We start from the raw sequence: 11,047 nt of genomic DNA, 5'->3' as shown, positions 1-11,047 counted from the left end.
AAAATGAAAAATATTTATGATTTCAAGATCACTGTTGTATATTAAACAAATTTCATTAAAAATTTGAACTAAATTTTGACTTTTTATTAAAAGGTTAGAAAATTCAATAACTTTTGATGTTAAAGAACGACGAACCCTGAATAATGTTCTAATTTTAACCAAGTAATTAAGCCCCATCTACGAAGATTGGAAACATTTACAACCTCGAACTTTCTTTGGTCATTTACCCAAAAGAACATTGTAGAGAAATACACACACACATGAAAACAACAACTGGAGTTCAAACACCTTTTGTGGAAAAAAACAAACTCCTATTTTCATGCAATGACAGCAGAAACAAAAAACACAAATAATTTAAACAAGTTTTTCTCTAAGTTAACTTTCAATACTAATTTGTTTACAAATAAATAATTAAACAAATAAATACAAAAACAATGATTAAATACACATGAAATGTCAATGTAGTTCCTTAAACCCCAATACAAAAACAATATTGATAACTAGGGAAAACTATCTAACCTCAGTGAAGGTTGTTATGGGTTGGAACCTAAATTATCTTTTTGGTAAACTTGACGCTATAGGAGTTTCATTAGAATAGGGAAATTTTAATGAACTTGGGTAGGTTTCATTTGGTTTTTTGGTTTTTGGTAATGACACACCTTGAACCTCAAACGAAAGCAAAATCGAAAAAAGAACTTAATTGTAGGAGTTGTTTCGTTTTTTTTTTGTTCTTTGAAAAATGGATCAATATTTTGGTTTTTATTTGAATTAATCCATGACAACAACATGTGTATGTTTTCCATTTTATCTTTTTGTAAAGAAATTTGAATGTCAATTTCTTGTGTTTATTTCTTTTTTCATTTGCACTCTTGGAACTTCTTTGAAAATAAAAGATAAACATGGTTTTAATATAGTTGTCTATATAAAGAAGGCTAAAATCTAATAAAATGTCTATACAAATCGTATACGTTAAGACGACAGCAGCTTAAAGTCAAGCAAAAACAAAAAGTTCAAGGCCATTTGAAAGTAGAAATGATAACAAATTTCTTACAAATATCTTAAGTTATTCACGTTTTCCTTTCCTTCGATTTGTCCTTCTTTGTAAATATATTTATGATAAAATATTAATAACCGTGAATCATAAAATAGTCTAAGTACGTTTAGTACCTAAAGCAAGAAAAAGGTAAACAATTCTATACATTATTATTTAAATGTTATTTCGATGACTGTTAGAAAAAAAAATCGATAAAAATCATATAAATAAATAATACTACAAATAATAATTTGAAATGATAAAGTATAAATAGTTGGAAATAACACAGACAGCACTACTACTTATTTAACTTAGATAGCTATTAAAAAAAAAGTAGTATGTATTTCTATTACTATTTTAAAATAGAAAAATATTGATGAATTCGGTATCTGTAATGTTTATTTATTAAATTCTATAAAAAAATTGAAAATTAGTACTTTTTGTTAAAAAGTAGTAGCTAATTTAGTACTTTTTTGAAAATTTTTATAAAAAAATGTGTTTTCTTAAAGCTTATAATTTTCTTAAACATATTCTGCTTAAAAAGTTTTGAAATTCCTTTGTTTTTGAAAAAAGTAGTATTTCTACTACTATTTTAAAATCGAAAAATATTTATAACTTCGATATCTGTATGGAATATTTATTGAATTCCCTTAAAAATTTTAAGTAAATTAGTACTTTTTGTTAAAAAAGTAGTAGCTAATTTAGTACTTTTTGCAAAATTTTTATAAAAAAATTAATTTTCTTAAAACTTACAATTTTCTTAAACATATACTGCTTAAAAATTGTTGAATTTCCTTTGTTTTTGAAAAAAGTAGTATTTTTACTACTATTCTAAAAACAAAAAATATTTATGAATTCGATATCAGTATAGCATATTTATTGAATTCCCTTAAAAATTTTAGGTTTATAAGTACTTTTTGTTAAAAAGTAGTAGCTAATTTAGTACTTTTTGCAAAATTTTTATAAAAAATTTAGTTTTATTAAAACTTACAATTTTCTTAAACATATTCTGCTTAAAAATTGTTAAATTTCCTTTGTTTTTGAAAAAAGTAGTATTTCTACTACTATTTTAAAATCGAAAAATATTTATAACGTCGATATCTGTATGGTATATTTATTGAATTCCCTTAAAAATTTTAGGTTTATAAGTACTTTTTGTTAAAAAGTAGCAGCTAATTTAGTACTTTTTGCAAAATTTTTATAAAAAATTTTATTTTCTTAAAACTTACAATTTTTTTAAACATATCTGCTTAAAAATTGTTGAATTTCCTTTGTTTTTGAAAAAAGTAGTATTTCTACTACAATTTTAAAAACGAAAAATATTTATAAATTCGATATCTGTATGGCATATTTATTGAATTCCCTTAAAAATTTTAGGTTTATAAGTACTTTTTGTTAAAAAGTAGTAGCTAATTTAGTACTTTTTCGAAAATTTTTATAAAAATTTATGTTTTCTTAAAGCCTACATTTTCCTAAAATATATTCTGCTTAAAAATTTTTGAATTTCCTTTGTTTTTGAAAAAAGTAGTATTTCTACTACTATTTTAAAAACGAAAAATATTTATGAATTCGATATCTGTATGGCATATTTATTGCATACCATTAAAAATTTTAGGTAAATTAATACTTTTTGTTAAAAAATAGTAGCTAATTTAGTACTTTTTGCAAATTTTTTATAAAAAATTGTATTTTCTTAAAGGTTACATATTTCTAAATTATATTCAGCTAAAAAAGTTTTTAAATTCATTTGCTTTTGAAAAAAGTAGTATTTCTACTACTATTTTAAAGATGGAAAAATTATATAAAAATTATTATTTTCTTCAAGCTAAAATTATTCTAAATTTAATTGTGTCCAAAAAGTTTTAAATTTCCTTTGTTTTTTTAAAAAGTAGTATTTCTACTACTATTTCTGTAAGATAATCATTTTATAGTTTCTTGCAAGTAAAATTTCAAAATTTAATTATAAAAAATTAAAACATAATTGTTTTTTTATGAACAATATTACAAAATTTGCTTTATCACGGGGATTGGGTAATAATTACAAAATTACTGAAGAGACCTTCAAGTTTATGCAAATAAAGGCCGTCTTGGGAAATGGTAGAGAAAAATTAAAGAAAAATCATATTGTAGTTTTTGACTTACCTCTATTTTTGCCGAATTCTCTTTAATTTCCTTCTCCAGTTTCTTTTTCAACTCTTGATTCTCCTCCAGCAGTGCCTGGCCCAATTCAGCGGCCAGCAAGATATCAGATTCTTTTTGTTGCAGCTGGGCCCAGACATCTGCTTCCGGATTACGTTCACTAGCAGTGCTACGTGCCTCCATTGCTTCAATGTATTGCTCTAGATCAATTGAAGCAATTGATGAATTTAATATTGAAGTAGAAGTTTGTTGTGGTAGTTGTTGTTGTTGCTGTTGTTTGGGTTGTTTTTGATATTGGCGATGTTGGTGGTGGTGATGGTGGGCACGTTGTTGATGACGTTGATGAGACTGCAGCGAATGTTGTAGATCATCAGTTGTGGTATTATTCAAAGAAGTTAATGATGATGAAGTTGTTGATGAGTTGGGTGATAATGATGATGTTGTTGTTGATGTATTAAATGCAGTTGTTGTATTGTTATTTGTTGTTAAATTATTTAGTTTAGTTTTATGCATGATGTTTTTAAACGCCAAACGTCGTTTTTTTAAATGAGTTTTTTTTTTTTGCAGAAAAAGCCAATTTTCCAGCAGCAGAGGGGATTAGAGAAGGCGGTAAACAGCCAGGGTTAGAAATTATTTTATAATGAGAGCGTTGTTTTGTTTAAATAGTTTTTTTTTTTAATTTTTTTGTTTTATATTAGTTACAGTTATTTATACAATTGATGAATAATGTTAAGCAGCAGTTGTTGTTGTTGTAGATGATAATAATATAATAATTGTAGTTTAGACATTATTTATGAATTTTATATTTGCTTTATTTTTAATTATTTTAAATATATTTAAATTTTCTTAATCAAAAACATGCGTTTTGTTTTTTTTTTAGTTACTTTAAGACTTAAAAGTAGCAGAGTAGTAGTAGATAGTAGTAGTAGTTGTTGTCTTTAAGATATTCATCAACCCGTGTGGTCAACATGGTAGTTGAAACCATTTATTTGAGTACTAGTTTTATATTCATTTGTTTTCTTTTTTGTTTTTTTTTTGCAGTTTTGGGTTTTGTTTTTATTTATTTAGTGCTGTTAAGAGATAAATAAATAGAGATAAATGGTTTGTAAATTGTTGAATTTTCTAAGATTTGTAAGATATTGTTGTAAGTTAGCAAATAAAACTCTAACTACTGTTTTTTAGTTTAAAAGGGGGGTTAAAGGAAAAACAAAAACCATTTTCACCACTACAAAAAAATAGGAATTTAAAGCTCAGGCTTGAAATTAATTGAAAATTAAAAACGAATTCTCAGCAGCAGCTCAAATCAATCAAAACTTTTGGTTCATGCCAAAAAATACCTTTTTCAGAGAATAACTCAAAAGTACTTTTCTTAAAAACGTTTAAAAATGTTTGTTTTGCTATAAAAAGTAATTTTTTTGTAAAAAGTACTTTTTTGAAAAAGTACCAAAAAAGTACTTTTTAGAAAAAATTTTATTTTTTCATATTTTTAATGATAATAATCACCTAAATAAGAGTTTTCTAAGAAAAAGTACTTTTTTCAAAAAGTACCTAAAAAGTACTTTTTTGCAAAAACATGTTTTTTATATATTTTTAATAAAATCATCATATAAATATAATTTTTAACATAACTTCTTCATAAATTTTCATTTTGAAAGAAAGTACTTTTAATGAAAACCTATTTTGCAAAGCAACATTTTCAAGAAAATCGGTTTTTCTTAAAAAAATCGTTCAAGAAGAAAAATTTCATAAAAAAATCATCATGAGGGAAAATTTTGTCTAAAAAATCTTTAAAAAAAAGAGAAAGATTTTAAACAATTCTATTCAAAGAGAAATATTTTCTTTAAGCAAATCTTCAAAGAGAAATATTTTCTTTAAGCAAATCTTCAGAGAGAAATCTTTCCGTAAGAAAATCTTCCAAATCTTTTAGAGAGGGAGAGAAATTGTTTATAGGAAAATATTCAGAAGGAAATTCTATAAGAAAATCATTCCGATAGAAAAATACTTTTTAACAACTCAGATTTTCTATTAGTAATCTTTAGAGAAAAAGATTTTCTCTAAGCAAATCTTCAAAGAGAAATATTTTCTTTAAGAAAATCTTCAGACAGAAAATTTTCTGTAAGAAAATCTTCCAAATCTCTTAGAGAGGGAGAGAAATTGTCTTTAGGAAAATATTCGGAAGAAAATTCTATAAGAAAATCATTCCGATAGAAAAATACTTTTTAAAGACTCAGATTTTCTATAAGTAATCTTCAGAGAAAAAGATTTTCTTTAAGCAAATCTTCAAAGAGAAATATTTTCTTTAAGCAAATCTTCAGAGAGAAATCTTTCCGTAAGAAAATCTTCAGACAAAAAATTTTCTGTAAGAAAATCTTCCAAATCTTTTAGAGAGTAAGAGAATTTGTCGTTAAGAAAATATTCAGAATATTTTTCTATAAGAAATCTTCAGAGAGAAAGATTTTCTTTACAAAAATCTTCAGAGAGCAAGATTTTCTATTAAAAAATCTTCATAGAGAAAGATTTTCTTCAAGAAAAACTTTAGAGAGTAAGATTTTCTTTAAGAAAATTTTCAGAGAGAAAGATTTTCTTTAAGAAAATCTTCAGAGAGAAAATTTTCTGTACGAAAAGCTTCAGAGAGAATGATTTTCTTTAGCCAATCTTCAGAAAGGGAATTTTCTGTAAGAAAATTTTCCAAAGAAAAAATTTTCTATAAAAAATATTTTATAGGGAAAATTTTCTATACAAAAATCTTTCAGAGAGAGAGAGAGAGAAAATATATTTAAAAATATTCAGAAAACAAATTTTCTATAAGAAAATCGTCCCGAAGGAAAAGAGTTTCTAAAAACACAAATTTTCTTTAAAATCTTTCAGAGAGAAAGATTTTCTTTAAACAAATTTCCAGAGAGAAAATTTTCTATAAGAAAACTTTAAGAGGGAACAAAATGTTTTCTGTACAAAAATCTTTCAAAGTGAAAAATTTGTATGAGAAAATCCTTAAAAGATCTGGTAGGATTTATTATATAAGAAAAATAATCTCCTGGAAAGGTATTCTAATAATCTAAAAATCCTTAGAGAAGAAGTTTTTCTCCTAGAAAATCTTCTGTGGAAGCCTTTCTCTTTGAAATTTCTTCTGCTCTTTTGTAACTTTTAAATTTCGCAAATAAACAAAAAGAAAAACTGAGAAAATATTAAGCAAAATTAGGTCATTTAAGCAAATGTGAGTGTTAACAAAAAGAAAATTCTTTTATTTTCACTTTTATCAGCTACCAACCTTTGTCAAGGATTAAAACTATATAGTTCCAAGAAGCAAAACCTCTTAAAACTTTTGAACGTCATAATTTTCTAAAAAACTCTTACTTAATATGTATAAGTAACTATAACACCCAAATACGCTTTGTTATTTGTATATATCTACATATATACCACAAAGTATATAAAAATACATAAGTTTGTATATAAAATAGCTATATTATAAATGAATATGTAAGTAAACTATGTTAATATTTACATGGCATGCAAAGTTAATACAACTAAGCAAATTAAAATAGAGTATGAGTAGAGCAGCAAGCGCGTCAAACAAACATAATGTGTGTAATATGATGCGTTTTTCGGTAAAAAATCAACAACAACAAAAGTTAAAAATATAAAAAAATATAAACCAAAATACACAGAAAACATTACAATTCTAAATGAACTAAATAACGTTACATTAACTTGGCAAGAGGTGAAATGTAATGTATATTTTAAACCGAATAAAATAAAATACCTTTTAGAGGGTCATATAGTTGTGGTTCTATTGTCTGTCATACTAACTGACACAAGTATTTTATGTATTTTTTGCAGGTAAATGTAAAATGTTGAAAGCATATAAACGTTTAGGCTTGATTAGTTTACAAATTAGGATTTTTGTTTTTAACATTGGAGGGTTGTTTTCAAATTGGACAAATTTTATAGGCTTGTCTAAAATATCATTTTCAAAAATTTCGGGGGGAAATTTGGTTTGGAATTAGTCGAGCGTGTTCAAAAAACAAAAGAGTTACAATTTGTAATAAATTTATTTCAATTTGGAAAATTTTCAATAAGCAAATCTTTCAAAGGGAATGTTTAAAATAAAAATTTTCTCGAAAGGAAAATATTCTATAAAAACTCTTACAGAAATACCTCTCTCTTTCATATACAAAAAGTTCCAGTTTGGTTCTAATTCAATTCTAGTTAAGAAAAGGTAGAACTAGAACTGAACTAGAAGTGAACTAGAACTGAACTAAAACCTAGTTCAGTTCTAGTTCAGTTCTAGTTCAGTAGTAGTTCAGTTCTAGTTCAGTTCTAGTTCAGTTCTAGTTCAGTTCTAGTTCAGTTCTAGTTCAGTTCTAGTTCAGTTCTAGTTCAGTTCTAGTTCAGTTCTAGTTCAGTTCTAGTTCAGTTCTAGTTCAGTTCTAGTTCAGTTCTAGTTCAGTTCTAGTTCAATTCTAGTTCAGTTCTAGTTCAGTCCTAGTTTCGTTCTAGGTATTTTACGTAATATTTATGTTATAATTTCTGTAATAAAGTACTTTTTCGAAAATGGTACTTTTTCTAATTAAAAGATATATTGAGACCTATATTTACAGACATCTACATATGCCTTAAGATAAATTTCCACAGACATTTCCATTTTTAAATTAATTTAAATTGAAATATAGATCTTTTTTAAAAATTTTTACAGAAATCTAACCTCAAAATATAAATTGTTAATATGTTTATTTTTGAATTTTTGTTTAAAATGTTCTTTAAGAAACCCTGATTTAAACCTTTTGGTCCATTCAAATTGGACCTATTCTACTATTAACATATAAAAAATATTACCAAAACACGACAAATCTCTATCTATCTCTCTTGCCGCAAAAAAAAATAAACCACCTACTCATCTGTCGGCCATTAATGTGTTTTAATTTCATAATAAATTGTAAAAGAAATATACAACTTTTTTTTATAAACAAAGAAAAAAATTATTAAAAAAGGTGACTGACTAACTTTTATAAAATAATTAAAACTTATAATAAAATTAAAAAAAACACTCGTTTAGTAGTTAAGCTTAAATTAAACTTTCCAACACCCGCATTATTATTGCAAAAAAATAATAAAATTACAACAAAAACAATAACAACAAATGAGAAGAGAATATGTGACAGTACAGGGATGGAAAATTTAGTATTATGATTAATTTTTCAGTACTAACTAGTCTGTGTTCGAGTCTACAGACAAATCTATGGAATAATCTATTGACAATCCTATGGAGTAGTCCATAGACTAATCTACCGACAACAACAACAAGTGGACTATTCTAAGGACTAGTCTATTAGCAAGTCTATGGACTAGCCTATTGAGTAGTCTATAGAATACTCTTATCTACTGACAACAGCAAGTGGACTAACCGTAGCACTAGTCCATTATCAAGTCTATGGACTAGCCTATTGTCTGTAGACTAATCTATTGATAAACCTATGCACCCGTCTACGGACTAGTCTATTGGCAATTCAATGGAGTAGCCCATAGACTAATCTGCGGACTAATCTATTGACTAGTCTATGGACAAGTTTATTGACTAGTTTATGGACTATTGACAAGCCTTAGTACAAGTCTATTGTCTAGTCTTTGGGCTGTCTTTTAAATAGTCAATGGACTAGACTGCAGACTAATCTATTGATAAGCCTACGAACTAGTCAATAGTTTAGTTAATTAACTAGTCGATTGTCTGGCCTATGGACTTCACTATACATTAATCTATTAACTTGACTTTGGACTAGTCTATTGAATAGTCTATTGACAAGCATATGGACTAGTCTATAGACTAGCCTGTGGATTAGTCCATGAAGAAGTCTATGGGTGGTCTATTGGCTAGTCTATGGGCAGATCTATTGACTAGTATATCGACTATCTATTGACTAATCCTATGGTCTGGTCTATAAACTAGTGTATTACCTAGACTATGAACTTGTCTATTGATTAGTATATTGACTAGTATACTGACTATTAACTGTTCTTAGGACCAGCCTATTGACTAGTCCTTGCACTAGTATATGAAGAAGTCTATTAACTGGCAACGAACTGGTCTATTGACTAATCAATGGACACTTCTATTGAGTAGCCTCTGGACTAGTCTATGGACAAGCCTATTGATTAGAACATTAACTAATCTATAGACTGGTCTATGAACTATAGACTTTACTAATGGCTAATGTATAGACAAGACTGTAGACTAGTCTAGGTCTGTAGACTAGTTTATTGGCTGGTCTATAGACTAATCTACGGAATACTCTTTGACTAATATATAAAACTATTATATAGACTAGTCTAGGATCCAGCCTATGAACTAGTCCGTTGGCTATTCTATGTACTAGAAAGACGAAAAGTTATTTAGTACTTTGAATCCTAAGAAGTACTTTTTGGCGAAAATTTAGTACCATTTCAAAATTTAAATTTTCCATACCTGGCTGACGACAGCGAAAAAGAGTTAATATACAAAGAGAGTGGGAGTAATAATAATAAAAAATGGAGATTTAAATAAACACCAACCAATACTAGAACATTTTAGCAAAAAAAAAGTTTTAAATAAAATTTGTTCTAAATTTTTTACTTAAATTAAAAAAGGGCTTAATTTTGTTAAAATATCAACAACACAAGCAGTTTTTAAAAAATACACAAGCCATTAATTGCCCAAAAATTAACTTATTGTTAATAACTTTATAAAAAAAATTTCCTTTTTTTGGAAGGGGGAGTTAGTTATTATTTATTAATATGTTTTTATTTATTAATAAATTAAAAAAAAATAATAATTTTTGCTCACTTCACGCTTTGTTGACTCAAGTGTAACGCCAAAATAAAGTTATAATTTTGTTTCTTTCTTTGTTTATTTATAAATAATTTATTATGAATATTTTTTCCAAAATTTTGTTTTATTTTTTAACACCTTTTTTCTGTTATTGTGCAGGTTTTTTTACACAATTTATTATTATTTTTTTATAAAATTTTTCTATAATATTTTTTTTTCTTAATAAAAACACCGTTATTGCTTTATGTCACTTTTTTGTTGTTGCTGGTTTTGAAAATATTGATAAAACAATATATTTTTTTTATAACGTTTTGTTTTCTTTAACAAAAAATCACTTATAATAAGTTTTCTTATAAAAAAAACCTTCAAACTTTTTTTAAAAATCTTGTTTTTAAATCGCTTTTTTAACTGTTTTTTTAAACAATTTCATAAAATTCTTTTATTTTTTTAATTTTCTTTAATTTTTTTTTTTTTTTTTGCAAAAAATAAAATCTTTACAAAAACTATACTTCCGCTGTTCTCAATTGTTCTATATTTTTTTTATTCTTTTTCCTTCAGCACTTGTTTTTGTTTTAACTGGTTCTTTTGTTTTTGTTTTTATTATTTCTATTTACACACACTGCACTTGTTCTTCTTCTTATTATTCTCCTTTATCTACTTTTAGAAAAATGCACTATTTCCGTTTTATCTCTCATTCTCTTCTCATTTTCTAGCAAATGTTTTACTTTTGTTACGAGAACCGTTAATATTATTATTGAAAATTATAAAATAAAACACTCATTCATCTTTTTTATAAATAATAACACCGTCACGTATATTATTAACTTTTTTTATTATAATTTTTTTATACCGTCTGTTATCCACTAAAAACCAAAGTTGTCAGAGCGAACGTTCGTTAAAGACTGAATGGCCAAAACAAAAAGTTACCAAGTCAACCGTCATTTGTTGTTTTTTTTTTTTTTTTCATTCTCCCTACATTTTGCTTTTAACTTCTATACATTCGTGTTGTTATTTTTATTGTTGTTACTAATGACAACAACAACAAGTTAGCTAAATAACCAGCATTATTATTA

At 25.8% G+C, this 11,047-nt stretch overlaps 1 protein-coding gene across 1 annotated transcript; it reads right to left on the bottom strand.

Moving 5' to 3' along the window:
- Positions 1-2,965: 2,965 nt before the first annotated feature.
- Positions 2,966-4,035, bottom strand: LOC119611538 (basic-leucine zipper transcription factor A). Its single transcript, XM_037967154.1, has one exon. It carries the CDS (start codon positions 3,683-3,685, stop codon positions 3,101-3,103), a length of 585 nt encoding a protein of 194 aa, XP_037823082.1. The 5' UTR covers positions 3,686-4,035; the 3' UTR covers positions 2,966-3,100.
- Between the last annotated feature and the right edge of the window lie 7,012 nt (positions 4,036-11,047).

The sequence above is a fragment of the Lucilia sericata genome, unplaced genomic scaffold (genome assembly GCF_015586225.1).
Source record: "Lucilia sericata isolate MDLA Ls3-8-SP2 unplaced genomic scaffold, ASM1558622v1 Contig001477F_arrow, whole genome shotgun sequence".
Lineage (NCBI taxonomy): Eukaryota > Metazoa > Arthropoda > Insecta > Diptera > Calliphoridae > Lucilia > Lucilia sericata.
The sequence above is the reverse complement of the archived record's forward strand: the minus strand, read 5'-3'. Positions and strand labels throughout refer to the sequence as shown.